At 33.4% G+C, this 22592-nt stretch overlaps 1 protein-coding gene across 1 annotated transcript; it reads right to left on the bottom strand.

Moving 5' to 3' along the window:
• Nucleotides 1-253: 253 nt before the first annotated feature.
• On the bottom strand, nt 254-4147 carry LOC113764716 (putative disease resistance protein At3g14460). The gene is made up of 2 exons (XM_027308687.1): nt 633-4147; nt 254-463 (listed from the first exon to the last, which is right to left on the bottom strand). The coding sequence occupies exons 1-2, from the start codon at nt 3977-3979 to the stop codon at nt 331-333; spliced, it is 3480 nt and encodes a 1159-aa protein (XP_027164488.1). The 5' UTR covers nt 3980-4147; the 3' UTR covers nt 254-330.
• Nucleotides 4148-22592: the final 18445 nt, after the last annotated feature.

Here is a 22592-nt window from a genome sequence, read left to right on the forward strand (position 1 = left end):
AAGTACTTGAATTTGTCTTCTTCTTTGTCTTCTTCTTCTTCTTCTTCTTTTCCTCGTTATTTCTCTTTTGCATTCGCTTTTCCATCATCCTATGGATCCTGCATAATTGAGGTTTGCAGTGGAATAAACAGAAAAGAAAAACAGTAAATATTATACTAGATTGGACTTGCAGTAAGTAAACATTTTTTTTTTTTTTTTTGCACCTCAAACACTATTCAGATGACAATAACACCAGCATCAGCAAGTAAAAGGTTCTGGTAGTGTTCAAAACCTTCTAAATTTGAGTCATGTTCCTTATTGGCAATCTTCTACTACAACTACTACAACTTTTCAGCTAGTTGAAGTACTTGAATTTGTCTTCTTCTTTGTCTTCTTGTTCTTGTTCTTGTTCTTGTTCTTGTTCTTCTTCTTCTTCTCCTCGTTAGTTGTTTTTTGCATTGGCTTTTCCATCTCCCAATGGATCCTGCATAATTGAGGTTTGCAGTGGAATAAACAGAATATAAAAATAGTAAATGTTATAGTAGATTGGACTTGCAGTAAGTAAAGAATGTTTTTTTTTTTTTTTGGGTAAGTAAAGAATGTAAAACTTCCTAAGAATAAAATGTAAAATGGATAGTTTTGGAAGCACTTACATATTCCAGATGATTGGATCTGAAACTTCATCAAAATCTAGAATGATTTCCTTAATATGGGAAACTTTAAACCACTCAGAATCTGGTTCATTTTGCAGCATCCATTTCCTTGCTAGCAGATCACAGTCCTCGATTTCCAGCTTCTCCAAATTCTTGAGGCCTTCCATTATTTCTTTGGAGGGAAAGGACTCAAGTTTTCGGCAATTGGAGAGCTTTAACTTTTGAATCGAGGAAAGATTCCCTATCCAATCTGGCAAAACTTCTATTCCAAAATCATCTAAAGTCATTTCTTTCAGAGCAGTGAGGTGTTGAAGCTCTTCAGGCAAAGAATTCCAGTGATGCTGCCCGACTAAGAATAGAGAAACAAGTGAAGAAAGCTGTTGAAGCCCTGTAAAACATGTTTGGAATGTTTCAAACTCCATTGAATTTGAAAGAGGACCCATCCTGAGGTCAGCCAAGTTGCTAAGTGCACCAAGCCCCTTGGGCATGGTATTCAACTTAGGGCAGGAAGTAATTCTCATGAATGAAATGTTAGGCATTTGTTGAAAATTTGGAGAAAACTCGATGAGATTTTCACACTCTGTCACCCATAGGTATTGGAGAGACTTGCAAGACTCCAATACCTCACTTGGTATACTGATCAAACCTTGGCACTCAGAAACTGTCAAGCTCTGAAGGGATGGAAGGCCTCCCTGTCCATTCAAATTTGGAAATAATTTGATACTAGGGCAGTCTGATAGCTCGAACCTTTTGAGAGATCTGAGTGAACAAATTTCTGGTGGAAATTCTTGTAATGCCCCGCATTCCTTGATCTCCAACTCTTGGAGCACTGCACTGCAACCGGACATATGAGGAACAATGTTCGTCAAAGAGTGGCAATTTATAATACATAGATGAGAAAGGTTGGTGTTGTTTTCCAGCAACTCATCTGGAAGAGAAGTTAGCTCCTCTACATCCTCAACATGGAGACTTGTGAGGGTGGTCAGCTTGGAATTGCATATACTCTCCAGTGGCGAGCTGCTCTTGATGGATTCAACCCTCAGTACCTTGAGTGCAGGGAAATGACTTGGAGCAGTCATCAACTTTGGATCCCATCTAAGAAATAATCTCTCGAGGCTATTAAACGTCTTAGCTTCATAAGATGCAGAGATTTCTTCTGGTCCCTTCCAATCTAGTAGGCTTGGCATGCGGTCTATTGTGAGGCTTTTGAGTGCTGGAAAGAATGATTCTGTTGCTTGAGTTTCACTGGTGTTGGTATTTGATCCATTGCCACCGTAAAATGATGATCCAAAGCAGCTAACTTCTGAGAGGTCAACTATCTCAAGATTTTGGAGAAGCGGTAGGGTCCCTAGTGTTGGGATTTCCTTGCATCTTGTGCAGCTTTCCAGTTTTACCTCCACCAAATTGTTAAGTTGCAAAGAGCCTCTTTTAACAGACATCTTCATTACCCATGATGGGAATCTGTCACCTTTGAAGTGTTCGATCCTTAAGCTTTTCAGATTGTGGTAAGGCTCAAGGCCTTCCAGCACATTCTCATCGTTGTTTGGACCTTCTCTTTCTTCTTTTTCAGGATCAATCCAACGAAGCTCCAGCTCCTGCAAATTCGGTTTCTCAAATAGATTTGCTTGCTGAGCTTCCTTTTTGTCTTTCACAAGATCAAGATTTCGTATCTCCAGCTTGCCTTTGAGATCTTTCAAGTGCTTCAGCTCCCCAATTGGAGGACCACACACCTTTCCCACGTTATAGATTGGCAGTGTTTGAAGGTGACTTAATCGCCCAAACTCATATGGCATAGAGAAGTACTCATTATAATAGAAGTGAAGATGTCTCAGGCATAGCAAATCTTTGAAATCTTTTGGGAGTTTTTTAAGAGAATTACATCCAATGATCCTCAATGTCTTCAACTTGTAAAGGTTGCAGGCAGAGTCAGGTATAGACTTTATGTTTGTCCTCGAGAGATCAAGGTATTCTAAATGCCTTAGCTTTCCAATAGATGCTGGCAATTCTGCTATATCTGCATCACAGAGGTTTAAAACATACAAGAAGTTTACATTTAACAAGTTATTGTCAGGTAAATTGTTCTTTAGGAATAATGTCCTCAAATATGTTGCTTTCTCCTTGGCAATCTTCATGGTTTCCTCTGTAAACGACTCCAATGCAAGGTGTTGAATCTGACGAATGTCATCTTGATCTCTTTCACCGAAGGTGATGCTCTCGAAGCTTGACAGAGAATATGCAAAATCATAGACAAGATTATGCAGTTTACAATGTGTTACTTTGTTGAAGTTATCCTTGCTTGCAATTTCAAGTAAAGAATTCTGCAACAAAGTGTCAAAGTATTGATTTCCTAATTCCTCCATCACAGAAATCCCCAACCCTGGGTCAATAAATCCTTCAGCCATCCAAAGCTGGACTAGCTGGTCCCTTTCTATAACAGAGTTCCTTGGAAACATCGAACAAAATGCAAAACATCTTTTGAGGAATGGAGATGGCAGATTTTCAAAGCACAATTTGAGTATCGCAGAGATTACATCTTCTTTATCTAATACCCCGCTTTCTAAAATTGACAACCAGAAATCCCTTCTTTTGTTTTGTAACAAACCTCCAAGTAAATTTGCTGCTAAAGACAGACCTTGACACTTTTCTGCAATGTGCCTTCCTATGTCCTTCAGGCCTATTGGTATTTCATCACTTACACCTGCCTTTTCTTTTATTATGGACCAGAAATTTTCTATAGATGTCTTTTCCTCATTTTCTGTGATTTTCAGGTCAGCAATCAAGAAGCCAACCTCCTGAACTACATCTACCTGAGGGGAAGAAGCAGTTGTGACACCATATTTCTCAGAAGCTAAAAAGTCTTTCACTTCTTTATTGATCATCTCCAGCTTATTACTGATGCCTCTTGCTTTAGGCATCATTTCTTGGCGAAAGGCCTTCTTATCAGAGTGACAGGAGAAGAGACTTACCTTTGGTTTTTCTTGGTTCAGCATCTCCACCTCATGCTGGAGAATTTGATAGCCGAACTCTGCCAAAGCATTATCAGCATCATCGGCTAAATCAGAAAGTTTATGCAGCCAAAGCGTAACGATCACAGCCTTGTCCTGCAGCCTCAGATTATCCTGTGAGACAGCTTGGATGTTGGATAAAGATCCTTTCAATTCCTCCAACTCTTGTCTGATGGCCTGCACAACATTAGTCTCTTCACTGGAGCGGGAAAACCAATACTCCATTAGGCATGAGATTTCTTGAGGACCACCAAACACAAGGTTAATGTTTTCAGTAGTGACTGAGAATATTTTCTGCAGTAAAACCTCCACGGATGCACTTATAAGCAGATTCTCAGCCATCCTTTCAGATGCAGAAATGCTTTTTTTTTTGGCAAGTTTTGAAGTGAGGAAGAAAAGTTTTTGCTGAGTGACTGATGAAGTTGCAAGGGCTGTGTATTTATAAGTGATTATCAAGATGAGTCCTGCTCATTTTTTAATTGAACAGATACAAAAGGTCTGCCTTTCCGTTCCGTGACTAAATCAAAGTTTGTATGGTTCTATTATTGTTTATTACAAGAAGCAACCGTCCATTGTGACAAAGCAATTTTCTTTATCCATTCTAATTTATTTGTTTAGGGGCCACTGTCCTAAGTAGCTGAAATTGAACAGGACCAATGTTCTGGTGCTGTACATTCTACGATATAAAGCTTAAGCCTAATCGGTAAACTCATAGTTGTACTCTTCATACCTACTAATAACTAAAACTTCATTGTATTAGACACAATGAAAGATGATCTGGTTGATAAAACACTTTATTTGAAACCAAAAAGTCACCGGTTCAAACCGCTACTATAGAGGTACGAGTTCAAATCATCACAAGAGATTTGGTTTCCAAAATTGTTGATTGTGTTTACATTAAAGAAAATGAAAGATTAAACGACAAAAAAGTAATGATAAGATGAATAGGGAATTGTACATACCTCCAGTGTGATTAATGACAATTTCACTTAGCTTCTTCTATTTTTCATATTGGACTTACCTCCCTTAATCTGAATTTCGTTAACATATTTGCTCATGTCAATGAATTATTGACTTCCTAGACCCTAGTGAAGGTTTGTGAATTTATTCGTTAAAAATTCATGTATGCTTTGAAATTGTGGACCATAAATTGCTCTTCTATTTGAACACAAAAACAGAGAGTTAATATCTGTCCACGGAGAACCCGCGTTAAGTAACTTGAGCAGGTCTTTGATCTCGATCCAACAGAAATGAATCGAACCATTGCTGGAATTAGAGGTTAACATTTTGGGAAAGGAGGCAAGAATAGTAAATAAGTATACTTAAGGGGGCGTTCTTATACTTTTGTAAAAAAGCTCCGGTGCAAAATTTAATATTTTCAAGGATGGAAAGGAAAAAAATTTAAAAAAATATTTTCAAAGGGATATAAGAAGATTTCCAAAATCTTGTAGGGACAAAGTCTCATTTGTAGAAGGATTAAAAAAGCAAAAAATTTTATTTTTTATAGTAACCAAATGCTTCTAACAACCAATCTTATGTCCGTTTATACTTTTGAGTTCTTACCTGCATTGCACCACAAAACATTAGTGACCAGTACGACAATAAACAATAACAACCAATCTCAGCTTATGCTTTTAAATTTGAGCTGAAAAAGTCGCATTAGTACAGCTGATTATATGATCAAATCCAGACTAATATGGTTAGTCGTCCCACAATTTCATTTTTTTTCTTTCTCTGGTCTAATCAAGGATTTTTTGTCTTCTATATCATGACTTTAAAATCAATTTAACAACCAATTTTGTGTCGGCTTATGCTTTTAAGTTCTTACCTGCACCATAAAAAAAAACCCATTAGAGCAATAAATTAACAAAAGATAATCAACCTTCGCTTATGCTTTTAAATCTGATTGGAAGTCGTATTAGTAGAGGTTATTATATAATTAAATCCACACTAATCAGGGGTTACATTTTTTCTTTCTTGTGTCAATATCACATTAATCAAGGATTATATCTTGTATATCAAGTTATGGTATCTTTCCTCCTCCGGTTTCTAAATTTTCTGATGCTCAAATCTTGTTGTTATCACTGTTAGAGTATAATAATCGTCACAGAGGTGACAAACAGGATGAAAACAACAATTACATTATATGAGGTGAGTTAAAGTGTCAAGAAATATATTGTAACTAGATGTTATTCTACTATCTCTTGTCGTATCCTGGGACAAATGCATGCATACATCTACGTTGCTTGTATATTTTATTTTCTGTTTTCTTAGCTCAGCCAAGTCCAGTTGCATTAGTTTATTTTGAAAGAAAATTTGCAAGTTTTAGGTCATTGTTATTCTCAATTGATTTTGTCACATTTGCAGTGGGTGACAAACAGGATGAAAACAACAATTGCATTATAGGCGGTGAACTTAAAGTGAGACAAGAAGTATATTGTAACTAGATACTAATCTAGTGTCTCTTGTCATATCCTGGGACAAATGCATGTATACATATGCGTTGCTTGCACATTTTATTTTCCGTTTTCTTAGCTCAACCAAGTCAAGTTGCATTAGTTTATTTTGAAAGAAAAATTGTAAGTTTTAGGTCATTGTTAGTCTCAATTAACTTTGTCACGTTTGTAGTGGGTAATTAATTAAACATGATTGGTAATATCATAGGAATGTATACTTGCAAAAGGACTTCTTGATGATCATGACAAATGCAAATGGAGACCAAAGATAATGAATCGAATTGGAGACCTAAAATCATGAAATAAATTAGAAAAAAAAAGAAAAGAAAAAGAGATACGCATGGCTTTAAATGGTTTTAGCAAAACTTGGTGGCTAAATCAACTCCATTGGTGACTTCAATGTTATAATTGATGATGCCTCATGACTTGGGCTTTGGTTGCACTAATTGTAGCTTATGGTAGGAAAAAAGGATTATGCACATGATACTTTAGGAATTTCAAATCTCAAACTTAGAAGTTCTGTATTCAAATCCTCCTTTCCCTCCTTGCTTCTTGAATTCGATCCCTTCCTGCTAGAAAAAAAAAATTTTAAAAGTAATTTTAATAAAATCTTGTTCATGTTACTGTCATTTACATAGTTAAGATCAAGTGACACGTTAAGATCAAGTGACACATGTGGAGGTTTTTTTTTTTTTTAATTATCTAGTTATTCAAAGTGTTTAGACGATGACTTGTACAATGAATGCAATTCCTTTTGTGATTTGGGCAAGGCTCAAGAGAGGCAAATGTCATTAGGTCAAATTATAAAAGAGTTATGGAGATCTAGAACGTTATTATCTGAGGGGGATACTTGAAAAATATTTGGCTATTTATGAAGTATAACTGTAATTTGGCCAAACTACATGGTAAATTTCGTAACTCTGCCAAATCTTAAATTGGGAAAGATTGGACGATGTTCGAGTGAGACTTATGACAATTTCACTTAGCACCCTCTATTTTTCAAAATGAACTTAATCCCTTATTATGAATTTTATTAGCACATTTGTCCCGAATCAATGAAATATTAATTTCCTGAACCTTGTGCTGAGGTTTGTGAATCTGTTTGAAACAAATCTTTCATGTGCGCATGAAATCTTGGACTTTAAATGTATCTCTTATTTGTAGACGGAAGGTCCATATTTTTGTATCTAACAATATGCTTCTAACAACCAGTTTTGTGTCAGTTTATGCTTTGAAGTTCTTGCCTGTACATAGTGCTGACTACATAATCAATTCCACACTAATCAGGGGTTTTAGTCACATTATTTCAATTTTTTTGGTTCTCGGGTCAGTATCACACTATTCAGTGATATCATGCTGTCATCAAATGTCTAAATTAATAAATCTTTCCTCCTAAATTAATCAAGGATAATTTGTCTATATCATGCTGTGATCAAATGTCCAAATTGATCGATCTTTCCTCCTCTGGTTGCTAAATTTTAATGCTCAAATCTTGCTGTCATCCATGTTGTAGAGTACAATAATCGTCAGGCAGGTGACAATAATAGTTACAACAATGCTGATAGCAGTGGCAGATTTAATGTGGGGCTGCTCCCATGAAAACTATGTTGTCACTCATACAATTCTGATAAAATTTTAGCTTTGCCCCCATTAAATTTTGGGCAAATTATACTTTATCCCCTATAGTTTAGTGTTTTTGTGCATAACCCCCTCTATAGTTTCAAAAGCTATACATAATCCCTTCATGGTTATGATTAAAGTGCCAAAGTGACGGAAATAGACGAAAATAGTCATTCGTTACGGAACTTTTAAAAATATCGAAATTATCCTTATAAATACATGACACGCTAACTCTGTATGATTTTTATATTTTACCAAATAACCCCCTTATGGTTTAATATTTTACCATATAACCCTCTTATGGTTTTTAAAATATACACATAACCCCCCTTGGTTAATAATTAAATAATTTTCAACTTTACATAAGGGTATTTTTTATATTTTAAGTGACTCCGTTACGAATGATCATTTCCGTCACTTTGACACTTAATCTAAACCATGACGGGATTATGTATAGTTTTTAAAATTATATGGGGGTTATGTAAAAAATGCTAAACCACAGGGGGTAAAGTGAAATTTGCCCTTAAATTTTTGAGAAGTAAAACAAATATATGACTAGTTTTGTTATTGGATAAGAATGGAGTATTAAATAATCCCAATGTGAACATGAATACTCTTTTATTTTACTGCTGTTTCTTTCAAAAATTGACAAATGGTTCAAGGGAAGATTTCAAACCTTACAAGAGGGAAACAGGAAATGGTAGGGGTTAAATCAAGAATCTCATGATTACTTGGTTACTGTCCATAAGAGTTAAGCTAAATTTTGGGAACTAGAATTAACATTTTATTCTGATTCTCATTGTCTCCAATTTGTTTTAGCTAGCTGGGGCAACATTTTCATTTTTAAAACGCTTAAGATCGTCTATATAAGGTGTAATTGGACAAGTTTTGCTGTGCTATTTTCAGTTTTGTATTTCAACATAATAGACAAACTTTTTTTTTTTAAAAGGTAACACATTAGATAAACTTGCTTTCTGCATTTGTCACTTATACAATTTTGCCTGTTTTGTGAAGTCTCCAATGCTAATCCTGTTAGGGAGAAACACCTCGAGAGAGTCCACCAAAGGGCTCAATATGTAAGTTAGGAACCCAACTCTGACCCAAAAGCTTAAGCTATTAGGTCTTGAGCCCTTACTTACATATTAACCGCTCTTTTTCCATCTCTCGGACCTGATGTGGGACACAACCCCTTACTCATTAACCCAACAAATCTCCCCCTTCATGAGTAACCCCCACATTAAACCCAAATTTACAAGCTCTTGTTTTTCGGAGCCCACTTTAATACTCAACACAAGCCCACCTTATCATTTAAGGTCACCTCTTCTTCCAAATATGGACCCACTCTTCTTCAACATCCAAACTATATTTTTGGACCCCTACCAACCCTTGGCTTCTTGGTCTAACATCAACCGGAACCCCTGCCAAACCCATGACACATCTGGTCCAACACCAACCAAACTCCTTGGCACTTCGGTCCACCATCAAGAAGAGAATTTTTCACTGATCCAATTCCGAGAAGAATCCACTTGCCCATGAGTAACCCAGTTTTTGCAACCTGAAGCTCTGATACCAATTTGTTAGGGAGAAACACCTCGAGAGAGTCCACCAAAGAGCTCAATATGTAAGTCAGGAACCCAACTCTGACCCAAAAGCTTAAGCTATTAGGTCTTGAGCCCTTACTTACATATTAACCGCTCTTTTTCCATCTCTCGGACCTGATGTGAGACACAACCCCTTACTCATGAACCCAACAAATCTATTGTCCATTAGTCACGTTTGTATTAAGTAAACACAGTTCCCAATAATTGAACGAGTCTATCATTGCAATAGGATTTTTTATTTATTTAATTTTTTTCCATTCTTCCACTCCTTTAATAACTGTGTTACGTTTACACCAAATTTCAAAGTTTGCTGAGATTTTCAATCCAAATAAATGAAAAAATGGGCTAATAAGGTCTACAATCATCTTTAAAAAAAATGAAAAAATGGGCTAATAAGGTCTACAACCAGAGGTATAATTAAGTCTGTTAAAATTGAATTTATTGGATGTGAACAGATGAATAACTATGAAGCATATTACCTATAAAGAACAAAGAGACAACTATGAAGCATATATTGGCAGTAGATCTTTGTCATGAAAAGCTTTTAGTTTTTGTCTTTCTAGAGCATCACATTGAGGGTCTGGTGGGATCAGGATTTGTAAAAGTCATTAGACAAATTATTGTGTAGAACAAATAGTCATGTGCAGATAATTCTATTGAACACAAATGATTTCCATATTTGATTTATATGTCTTGCTGCAATAAATCTAAATCTGACATGCACTACAGAATTACATCAGTAAATAGCAACAAACAACCAATGTTATTTTTCTCAAAGGAATAAAAAAAAACACCAATCTTAGCTCATGTTATGCTTTCAATTCTTGCCTGCACCAGAAAGCACCAGTGAACAAAACAACCAGTCTTATCTCAGCTTATTTATTTTTTTGTCAAGTTGTAACTGAGGTTAGAATTATTATGGCAGATTTTATAATCAAATCCATGAGGTTTGCTTCTTTCGAAGTATGATAATCTTCTTTAGTTTGTTGTCTATCTCATGCTACAATCATGTCGAAAATAGTATATTTAAATGCCTTAAAGCTAGTTGTCTACACTGTAGTATAGTTCAGTACAAAACCGCTAATCATGCTATATATATATATATATATAGGTGGTAATCATTGGGTACAGAAAGAGATTACAAATGGTATGTACGATATGATGAAAACAACAATGATTACAAGGACGATCGATCGTGTTTAAACGTACCAAATTAAGCAGGTAAACCATAAGTTATCAGTAGTGGACCTAGAATTTTGCACTTGGAAGTGAATTTAAAGCAAGAATGATTTTGTTATTAACCCACAAGTTTAAACAAGTAGAATGGCAAGTTTAATTTTTATACTTCTCTTTCACATAAACCTATAGTTGATGGACCAAAAAAAAAAACTTAGTAGTTCTGATTCAGCCACAAAGCTAAAAAATGAAAAAAGAAAAAAGAAAGACAACAACAAAATAATGCAGTTTGTGATTTAACTCTGTTACCATATAAACCAAATAACTTGGAACGAATATGCTTATCAATGAAATTTAACATGATTTTAAAGCAGTCTTTCATGCTTTCTAATAGGCACTTCCAATGCACAGATAGATTTTAGGTGTGAAATGACCATTCATATATTCAAAACTGACAGGGGTGCGTAATTGCTATTTAATTTTTTAAACATTGTTTATTGGACAGGGGCCATGCTCTTCATTTATTTAATTTATGAAAACATTGTTCATTGGATAGGGTGTGTAAATGCTAGTATTTTATGTCATTGTCGTTTCTTTCAAGAAGTAATCATCCATTGTGACAAACAATTTCTTATAGTCTCTAGTTTGTTGGACAGGGGCCATGCTCTTCATTTTATAATTATTAGGCATATCTATTAGTTGAATTTGGACAAATATTGTTGTGTTGTATAATGCCTATATGATGCATGTGTACAAGTTGCAAGGAAAATTGCATTAAAATTCCAAAAATCGCTTTTTGTTTCCATGCATCAAAAGCCAACATTCATTATTCCGTTATATCAAGAAACGTAAGGGAAACGAAATAAAAAATAAAGCATCATATATGAAGCTTATGCTTGTACCAAGTATACTCGATTTTTCTTCTCTAGTTAGCATAATTGATAAGTGTATATTTTCTGTATTTTAAGTGTGTTTTGTTATTTAGTTTTAGTATGTTTCATTCACTTTTATAGCTAATTAACTAAGTTTCTAGTGAGATTTGCATTTTGTGGTTTAAATATCAAAAATTGCATTTCTATGGATTTTAATAGTGAAAACTTCATGTTTTTGTAGGTTTAATGATTCAATCATCAAATGGATTGAGTTGAGAAGATAATTGGATGATTTTTTATTATTTGAAATGGTTTTAAAGAGAATACGAAGTGCAAAGATGAAATGAAATCAAGTTCTAAAGAGGAAAAGTTAGGCAGCTTTGACACCTTTTGATATTTTAACTATATTTTGAGCTACAAGCATTTTGAAGTTAACACATAACTCTACATTTTTTTTATGAGAAATCGAAATCTAGTTCATAAGTTTTCCTAGTCAAAATTTGTTATATACACACACACATACATACATATATATAATATCACTATTGAAATAATCAGAAAGCCCTTCACCTCTTTCGACCACCACGCACAATCGCGCAGTCGCTAAATCCACAAAGACCTCAGCGTCCCCATGCCTACAATTAGTGATCCTCCTTGTCAAGTACCTTTTTGTAGCCGGAATGAATTTAAAAAAGAAAGAAAGTACCTTCCACTCTTCTCACCGCCATGACTGCTGGAACCTTACTTTCGCCACCTGCTTCCTCATTGTTTCTAAAATTGTTTAGGACGCCATTGTGTGTGTGTGTGTGTGTTTTTTTGGGATAATTGCAGAAACCTCCCCTGAGGTTTCTGACATTTGCATTGACCTCCGCTGTGGTTGAAAAAATTACACTGACCTGCCCTGAGGTTACTAATCATTTGCAAATTTAGTCCAAACGATTAAAATATTATTTTAGGGAGTGAAATTAGAATTTTGTACCAGATTTTTCCTTTGTGCTATAAAGGAAAATATTGTAACTAAAATACATAAATGTTAAATACATTTAATGTTTGTAAGCAATACATAATTTTGAGGAGTGAAAATATTGTTCTTTTGATGATAAGAAGATCCATATTTTGTACCATTTGCAACATAAGATGTGGTTAACAAAGTACAAAGTACTATAAATATATAAATGTGGTTAAGAAGTACTATAAAAGAAGATCCATATATAAATACTAAAAATATTTTAAGTACTATTAAAATATTTTAACATTTAAATACAGTATTATTAAAATGAGTGAAATATTTTAAAATATTTTAAAAGATACATTATTATACATATGTTAAAATATTTCACTCATATTTAAAATATTATTAAATACAGTACTTATATACAGTATTATTGTTCTTATAATATATACAGTACTTAAAATGAGTGAACAATATTTTGAGGTAACAATAAGAATACTATTAAAATACTATATTTTTTGAGGTTCAAAGTATTATTGTTACCTCAAACAAAATACTTTATGGATGAAAGTATTATTGTTACCTCAATACAATAATACTGTATAAAATATTGTATATTGTTAACTCATACATTTATTCTTAACATATTTTAAAATAATACTATATATTCTTATAATACTTATATACATTACTTATATACAGTAATTATTGTTAAATATTTTAATAATATTGTATTTAAAATATTTTAAAATAATACTGTATTTCACTCATACATTTATCGTTAAGAAGATCCATTAACAATAAATGTATTAAAATATTTTAATGGTTAAGAAGATCCATATATAAGTACTATTAAAATATAAACGTATTTATGTTAAATACAAAGTACTATAAAAGAAAAATAAAATACATATTCTGAATCATTTAATTTATGTTAAATACATAAATGTTTGTAACTAAAATTGAAAATGTGTTATATTAATATTTTTACGGCAAAGAGATTAGTAGGTTTTGTATTTAACAAAAATTAAATATTTGAAAGTAAATACAAATCCGTATTTGAGCGTAAATATTTGAAAGTAAAATACCCATAAAGAGCCGGTACTTTAAATAGGCAATGCGTATTTGCCTATAGGCTATACTCCTTAAAGTTTATTAATTGTTAATTGATTTGTAGTACTTTGTCATTCATTAGACATGTAATACAAAGGGCAAATTTGGTACAAAATTCTAATTTCACTCTCTAAAATAATATTTTAATTGTTTGGACTAAATTTGTAAAGGAATAGTAACCTCAGGGGAGATCAGTGTAATTTTTTAAACCACAGGGGAGGTCAGTGCAAATGTTAAAAACCTCAGGGGAGGTTTCTGCAATTATGCCTTTTCTTTTTTACATATAAAGTGAAACTTTGACAAAAAACAATCTGGGTGATGTCATTAGGTGGATTGCCAATATCGTCCTCATTTAAGTACTAAATTAAATAACTGTCCAACTGCTTTGTACAAAACTACAGAGGAATCATGTTGATAAATGCAAGACTACAAGGGTTTAAGCAGATACCTATGCAAAACCATACAAGTATATTGTAACTAGATGCTAATCTAGTGTCTCTTGTCGTATCCTCGGACAAACGCATGTATACATATGCGTTGCTTGTACATTTTATTTCCCGTTTTCTTAGCTCAACCAAGTCAAGTTGCATTAGTTTATTTTGAAAGAAAAATTGCAAGTTTTAGGTCATTGTTAGTCTCAATTAATTTTATCACGTTTGCATTGAGTAATTAAACATGATTGGTAATATCATAGGAATGTATACTTGCAAAATGACTTCTTGATGATCATGACAAATCGAAATGGTGACCAAAGATAATGAAGAAAGACAACGAATCGAATTGGAGACTAAAATCATGAAGTAAATTGAAAAAAAAAAGAAAAGAGATGGACTAGGCTTTAAATGGTTTCAGCAACACTTGGTGGCTAAATCAACTCCACTGGTGACTTAAATGTTATAATTGATGATGCGTCATGACTTGGGTTTAGGTTGAACTAATTGTAGCTTATGGTAGGAAAGAAGGATTATGCACACGATACTTTAGGAATTTCAAATCTCAAATCTTAAAAGTCTTGGATTCAAATCCTCGTTTCCCTCTCCACTTCTTAAATTTCATCCCTTCCTGCTAGAAAAAAAAAATTTTAAAAGGAATTTCAGTAAAATCTTGTTCATGTTACTGCCATTTACATAGTTAAGATCAATTGACACATGTGGAGGGGTTTTTTTAAATAATTTTCTGGTTATTCAAAGTGTTTAGACAATGACTTGTACAGTGAATGAGATTCCTTTTGTGATTTGGACAAGGCTTAGGAGAGGCAAATGTAATTAGGTCAAATTACAAAAGAGTTATGAAGATCTAGAACATTATTATATGAGGGGGATACTTGAAAAACATTTGGCTATTTATGAAATATTCTAGAACATTATTATATGAGGGGGATCCTTGAAAAACATTTGGCTATTTATGAAGTATAACTGTAATTTGACCAAATTACATGGTAAATTTCACAAATATGCCAAATCTTAAAGGAGGTATATGTAATTAACCCTTTAAGTTATGTAGATGTTGCATTATTTTTTGTTTGGTGCCTCAATGAGAGATAGAACCAAACAAGAAAAATAATTAATTGTCTTCAACAAGAGTCATTATTATGTCATCTTAAATTTCAATTGCTTTGGATCTAGATGAATAATAATGGAAAAAAAATTGGGACTGGCTAATATTTGGAATAAACATTTTGTAACCGATACAAACATCGATAAATCAAATTACTTATTCTATTTACATTAAAGAAAATCTCCTATACAGGATTAAGCGATACAAAAGTTTATGGTAAGATAAATTAGGACAGATTGGACAAAGTTCGAGTGAGATTTATAACAATTTCACTTAACACTCTCTGCTTTTCAAAATGAACTGAATCCTTATTGTGAATTTTTTTTAGCACATTTGGCCCAAATCAATGAAATTTAATTTCCTGAAGCTGGACTGAGGTTTGTGAATTTATTTGAAACAGATATTCATGTGCGCATGAAATCTTGGACTGTATATGTATCTCTTTTTTGTACACGGAAAGCCCATATTTGTGTATCTAACAATATGCTTCTAACAACCAGTCTTATGTCAGTTTATGCTTTTAAGTTCTTACCTGTATCACAGTCGTATTAGTCAGTGTTTTAAAAGATGAAAACGTTGGGTGGGCGTTTTATCTCCACTTAGGTGAGGCATAAGTCGTAAGGCACGGAGCGTAAGCCCCACAAATTTTTGAGTTTTTAACAAATAAGAATAAAATACCTGTAATATTATAAAGAAATATTGTAAAGTCATAATTTTCTGCTATAAGGTAAATTATTTACTTCGATTAATGGTTGCTGGAGAACAAAATATGAAACTTTTAAATAATTTAGGACTCAATCATAAGTTTTGAACAGTTAAAAAAGCAATATGCCAGTTCTGCACAAAATGGGGAAAATTTTGAAAATAAAAAAAAGTGGATGGGTTTATGAGCAAAACATATCACAGAGTGTCCCACCCTCTTGCGCCTCGTTCCTTTTCCTTCCTTCTTACGTCGTTTCTTTTCTTATCCACTTTCTCCTCTTTTTCTCCCAAACTTAGTCTGCAATTCAGTTTCTCTTTGCTTATTTACTGCTTGGGCTCCTCATTCTTCTACCTTTATCCTATTCAGTAGCGGAGCGAGAAAAAATTTTCAGTGGAGCAAAAGCAACACTAAAATTTTTCATTGAAAATTTTTTACCTGCTTTTTTAAGCAAAAAAATATTAACCAACAAGTTAAAATGAAAAGTCTTTTTTAGATTATTTTAAATGGAATTTTATGACCTATATATCTTTTTAGAATATTAGTTTATGAACTAATTTAAAGGACCACGTAATTTGTTTACTTTCTTAAAACTCTGGGGACACATTTTAAATTATATCAAAATTTTACGGGGATATTATAGGAATTTAAGCGGGGGCAGAGGCGCCCGTGGCCCTAGAGCCCCCACCTTAAATCTGCCACTGATCCTATTTATGTCGTCTATTTTTTAGTTACTACTTCCCTTTAAATTATAATCTGATTTTTTCCCTTCAAATTTCTGTTCTATCAAACCAAAGCTTTTTACGCCCTGAGGCGTGCGTTTTTCGCGCCCTGGGCGACGCCTCAGAGTCGATGATGACACTGGCGTTTGCCCACCAGAAGAAACGCCTCACTTGGATACCCTGAAGTGATTATGCTTCGCCCGTCTCGGAGCGCGCCTTCGCCTTTGAAAACAACTATTATTTGTAGAGCTGACTATATATAATATAATCAACTCCACAATAATCAGGGGTTATAGTTACGTCATTTCAATTATTTTGGTTCTCAGGTCAGTATCACACTAATCAAGGATAATTTTTCTATATCATGCTGTGATCAAATGTCTGAATTAATCGATCTTTCCTTCTTTGGTTGCTAATTTGATGGGTGTCAAACCATCAAAATTAAAATTCCTACCCTAAAAACTTAAATTTGAGTATTGGGGTGAGTAGGGTCGTCTCCTTAGGAATTGGGTAATTTATTTTCTTGCAAACAAGAATTAAATGGAGGTTTGAGAAATTGAAATTAAAATAAATAATTGCCGTGAATAAAAATAATTGAACAGAATAAATTAAATTTAAATCAATAATATATAAGTTCTAACCAAGAAAATAACTTCGGAAGTGGTTCATACAACTATTCATTGATCCAATAATTATTTCATCTATTCGTTAATAAACATGTTATATTTGTTAAACACGCGATGACAACCAACTTTTCCTTACTCTCCGGATAGTTAAGGTACGCCCGTTAACTACTTTTCTAATCAAGAAACAATTAGATCTCACAGTTGACTAGAAAAAGAATTTAATTGTTCATTGTTGAAAAAAATCCAACGTGAAAGTTTGATGAACTGCTAGAGACATGCGACTACAGAAAAACTCCAGAACCAAAAGTCTGCCATTTCCTGCCCTTTCTAAGCAAAGAGTCTTGACCCAAAAGTCTTTCTCTTTGGAAGTACTAATCAATCGAGAACTGGCTGACTAATTCCTTTTCTTTTTCCTACTTTATAGCTACCAATAGTAAACTCCTAAGTGGAAAAGGAAACTTCAAACAATAATTTCAATTGTTTCCCAACTAAATCCTATAACTAATAAAGATATCTCCTAAATCTTCAACCAAAATCTGCTCCGAGTCCAACTCGAACTGAGAAACCTCTTCACGTAGTGAAATCTCGAGCCTTTGGGACTTGACAACATGTCTCGACCTCAACCTCACTCATGTCAAACTGGTAAAGAGTTTTCTAGAAAATTGTCCCAGTTAACCATGTTTTGTTCACTTTCCTACAATTAGCACCATTAACCAAATATAAGTAGAATCCATCAATTAATACAATAGTTGACTAAAATCGAGGGAAAAACAATCATAAATTTATGAACAAAAATGCATCCAATCAATTCTTTCCACACCTGAATCGTGCTTGACCTCAAGCATGAGAACAACCAATTAAACAATTAAGTGGGAACAACGGCTATCGCCCAAATCATCCACTACTAAGATACAATTAAAACACACGTCAAGCATTAGTGGCTAAGTCTCAAAAAATATCTCTCCGATGAGATTTTAAAACCATGAACTCTTTCAATTCCTGACTAACTAATCTAAGGATATAGAATATTTGACCAGTATTCATCAGCAAATTGTTTAACTATTAACCAAAATCTTAATATTAAAACCCATGGATCATCAGGCTAATATAACCATCCACATATTTCACTTTCATACACACTTTTCATTTTTTACTATTAGCATATCTCTTTTCTAAGATGCTCTCCACACTTGAGTTTTTTTTTCTCTTAATTTTTTAGGAAAAGTACTTAGTCCTTAGCCATTCAAGCCTTTTGATGTGAATTTCGACATCTACTGAATAAAGAAGATCGGTTACTCAGCTTTCATCATTTAAAGACCACATAATCATAGCTATCGCCACTTTTTGACGCGAAAGTCGACACTTGTGAAAATCTCCGATTACTAGGTAATAATAACTAGCAGAGTATAGCTAAATATTGTTCACAAATAAAGACCAAAATAAAAATTAAATACGCACAAGCCTGTTTCATTTCCCAAACATTGAGAACTAAAATTAATAGTTAACCAATTTACATGACAAATGCCAGAAAAATATTCACAATGCCTAGAAAAATTAACCAAAAATTACAAAAGTCACAATATCTCAAATATTCACCAAAACGATAGCCTTAAACCCAACCATGTCATACTTGACCCATTATCAGATAAAACCTTAGCAATGAAAACGTTTGAGACATTTAACCATTGTTGATCACAAATGGCCATCAAACATGTATAAAAATGACAAAACTAAAAGGAACTTTGAAATTTTTAACAAAAAGTTCAATAAAAAAGTACCACTATACTATGCCCTCGCACACCTAAATCTTACATTGTCCTTAATGTAAGAAATAAAGAACAAAAGAAAAGAAAAGGGACAATGAAACTTCCCTGATCAACCCGGGGAGGAGGGTAAGGCAGCTATGGGTGAGTGGCAAAAGGAGGAATACAATGGACAGAATGGTTGCGGCACTGACCACAATTGCCAAAGGCGAGGGGTGGCGATGATGTCCGAACTCGGCGACAATTTCTACTATAGAATTGGGTGTGGAACAAGAAATTTTCTCCAAAAGGTTTTGCGAAAGGCCCAGTTTGGATTGCATTTTTCTGAATTTTTTGTAGAAAAAATTACTGTATCGGTTTGATATATGTGAGGTAAAAAGATGATAGGGAAATGTGTTTAGGGAAAACGTAGTAATTTTTCTAAGGAAAATCACAATCCAAACGAGGCCTAAGTATGTCAGTCCCAAAATTTCCCTTTTTGTCAATAATTCAAAGTTGAATTTTGTTGTTAATTTCTATCTCTAATGAAGTATCTTTCCTGAATTTTAAGTCTCCAAGTAAGTGTCTTTGAAACGTTGAAACTTAATACTGCGCAGCGGGAATAGAGAAACATAAAGGATTGTGCGAGTTAACTATGCAACCTTTACAAAAATTGAAAATTAGTTTCTTGAATTGTTGATTGTGTTTACATTAAAGAAAATGAAAGATTAACTGACAAAAAAGTAATGATAATTTTGCATATCTCGAGTGTGATTAATGACAATTTCACTTAGCTCCTTCTATTTTTCGTATTGGACTTACCTCCCTTAATCTGAATTTCATTAACACATTTTCCCATGTCAATGAATTATTGATTTCCTAGACCCTATAAGTAACCTGAGCAGGTCCTTGATCTCGATTCAACAGAAATGAATCGAACCATTGCTGGAATTAGAGGTTAACATTTTGGGAAAGGAGGCAAGAATAGTAACTAAGTACACTTATGGGGGCGTTCTTATATTTTTGTAGAAAGCTCCGGTGGGAAATTTAATATTTTCAAGGATAGTAAGGAAAAAATTTTGAACATGTCAAAGGGATATAAAAAGATTTCTAAAATCTTGTAGGGACAAAGTATCATTTGTAGAAGGATTAAAAAAAACAAAAAATTTTAATTTTTATAGCGGTATTTAAGAATTCCTAAATCTTGGGGGCAGTTGCCCTAGTTGCATCCGCTAGCTAATCTAACTATATGCTTCTAACAACCAATCTTATGTCAGTTTATGCTTTTGAGTTCTTACCTGCACTGCACTAGAAAGCATTAGTGACCAGTACGACAATAAACAATAACAACCAATCTCAGCTTATGCTTTTAAATTTGAACTGAAAAAGTCGCATTAGTACAGCTGATTATATGATCAAATCCAGACTAATCAAGGGTTAGTGGTCCCACATTTCATTTTTTTTCCTTTCTCTGGTCAATATCACACTAATCAAAGATTTTTGTCTTCTATATCATGAATTTAAAATCAATTTAACAACCAATTTTGTGTCGGGTTATGCTTTTAAGTTCTTACCTGCACCAAAAAAAAAAAAACCATTAGAGCAATAAATTAACAAAAGATAATCAACCTTCGGTTATGCTTTTAAATCTGATTGAAAGTCGTATTAAACCCACACTAATCAGGGGTTACATTTTTTTTTCTTTCTCGTGTCAATACCACACTAATCAAGGATTATGTCTTGTATATCAGGCTATGGTCGTGTCTAAATTAATATTGTATTTTTCCTCCTTTCAACACCGCACCAAATTTTCTGATGCTCAAAAATTGTTTTTATCACTATTAGAATATAATAATCGTCAGACAGGTGACAAATAGGATGAAAACAACAATTGTATTATACGAGGTGAACTTAAAGTGACAAGAAGTATATTGTAACTAGATGCTAATCTAACTTCTATTGTCGTACCTTGGGACAAATGCATGTATACATATGCATTGCTTATACATTTTATTTGCCGTTTCCTTACCTCAACCAAGTCAAGTTGCATTAGTTTATTTTGAAAGAAGAATTGTAAGTTTTAGGTCATTGTTAGTCTCAATTAATTTTGTCACGTTTGTAGTGAGTGACAAATAGGATGAAAACAACAATTACATTATGGGATAATTTTATAGACCTCCCCTAAAGTTTCTGACAATTTTCCTGACCTTTCTTGAGATTTTCAATTTTATACTTACCTCTCTTGCTGATAGACAATAACTATAATAACCTTCATAATTATTCAAAAGACAAGCCATTGATACAAAAGGGAAAAGATAATAGAAAAAAGGAAAACAATTCTTCTTGATCAAGCCATATATTATGGCTAAACTATTTGAACCATGACCATTAAATTGTAACCTTCTATCACTCAAATATGATAATCAATTTAAATGTCTCCTTCCTTCTATCACTCAAATATACTACTTCTGTTGATGATGATGGAAGCAATCATCATTACCAACAATCCAATTATTCATGTCATTGAGTACAAAAATGCTACTAGATTACAGAAAGTATAATTTGATAGACTGTACTGAAATTATTACCCCAAACTTGCATTGTTGATGTTTTGTCTAGTTCCTCTTAATAGACATCAAATTTGTTCTCAATAAAATTGTGTCAATTTAGAGGGAAAAAATGTGGGTTGATTTAGGATAACCAATCCAAATGTTGAGAGCAGAGGTTAGAAGAATTTTGGTAATTGAGGGCTTGGCCATTTGAGTGGGGAAAAGGTAAGAATTGTGAGTTTTATGACTAACGGTTTGGTAGGCAAGAAATGGAAGAAACCTCTAGAAAGGTAAAGATTGTGAAGGTAAGAATTATGACGGTGGATTTTGGCATCTAAAACAAAGAATTTGTTCAGAAGAAGAAGAAGTGATAAGAGTTTGAAAGTTTTGGTTGATGTAGAAAAACATGAAGATGGAAAATATCAAAAAATTGGCTAAGCAATAAAACTGGTGATTTTGGTAGTATACAAGTGTATTCTTAACTTTTAAAAAATTTTAATGATTATTCATATTAAAGAAATTTAGATGAGGGCAATTTTGGGCAGTCATATACTTTTTGGTCTTACATCATCAAGGTGAAATCGAAACCTATATTTTATGGGAGATATGTGTAATTTTTAAAATGTGAGGGGAGCTGTCTGAAATTACTAGAAACCTCAAGGGAGGTTTCTGAAATTATCTCTTAAAATATATGAGGTGACTTAAGGTGACAGGAATTATATTGTAACTAGATGCTAATCTTGTGTCTCTTGTCGTATCCTGGGACAAATGCATGCATACATCTACGTTGCTTGTATATTTATTTTCTGTTTTCTTAGCTCAACCAAGTCCAGTTGCATTAGTTTATTTGAAAGAAAAATTGCAAGTTTTAGGTCATTGTTATTCTCAATTGATTTGTCACATTTGCAGTGGGTGACAAACAGGATGAAAACAACAATTGCATTATAGGCGGTGAACTTAAAGTGACAAGAAGTATATTGTAACTAGATACTAATCTAGTGTCTCTTGTCATATCCTGGGACAAATGCATGTATACATATGCGTTGCTTGCACATTTTATTTTCCGTTTTCTTAGCTCAACCAAGTCAAGTTGCATTAGTTTATTTTGAAAGAAAAATTGCAAGTTTTAGGTCATTGTTAGTCTTAATTAATTTTGTCACGTTTGTAGTGGGTAATTAAACATGATTGGTAATATCATAGGAATGTATACTTGCAAAAGGACTTCTTGATGATCATGACAAATGAAAATGGAGACCAAAGATAATGAAT

This window comes from Coffea eugenioides, chromosome 3 (assembly GCF_003713205.1).
Source record: "Coffea eugenioides isolate CCC68of chromosome 3, Ceug_1.0, whole genome shotgun sequence".
NCBI lineage: Eukaryota > Viridiplantae > Streptophyta > Magnoliopsida > Gentianales > Rubiaceae > Coffea > Coffea eugenioides.

Excerpts from the sequence above, each read along its gene's own strand:
- LOC113764716 (XM_027308687.1), bottom strand. The coding sequence starts at position 3,979 with ATGGCTGAGAATCTGCTTATAAGTGCATCCGTGGAGGTTTTACTGCAG. Across the intron at positions 464-632 it reads GATCCAATCATCTGGAATAT|GATCCATTGGGAGATGGAAA; the intron begins GTAAGTGCTTCC and ends TCAATTATGCAG.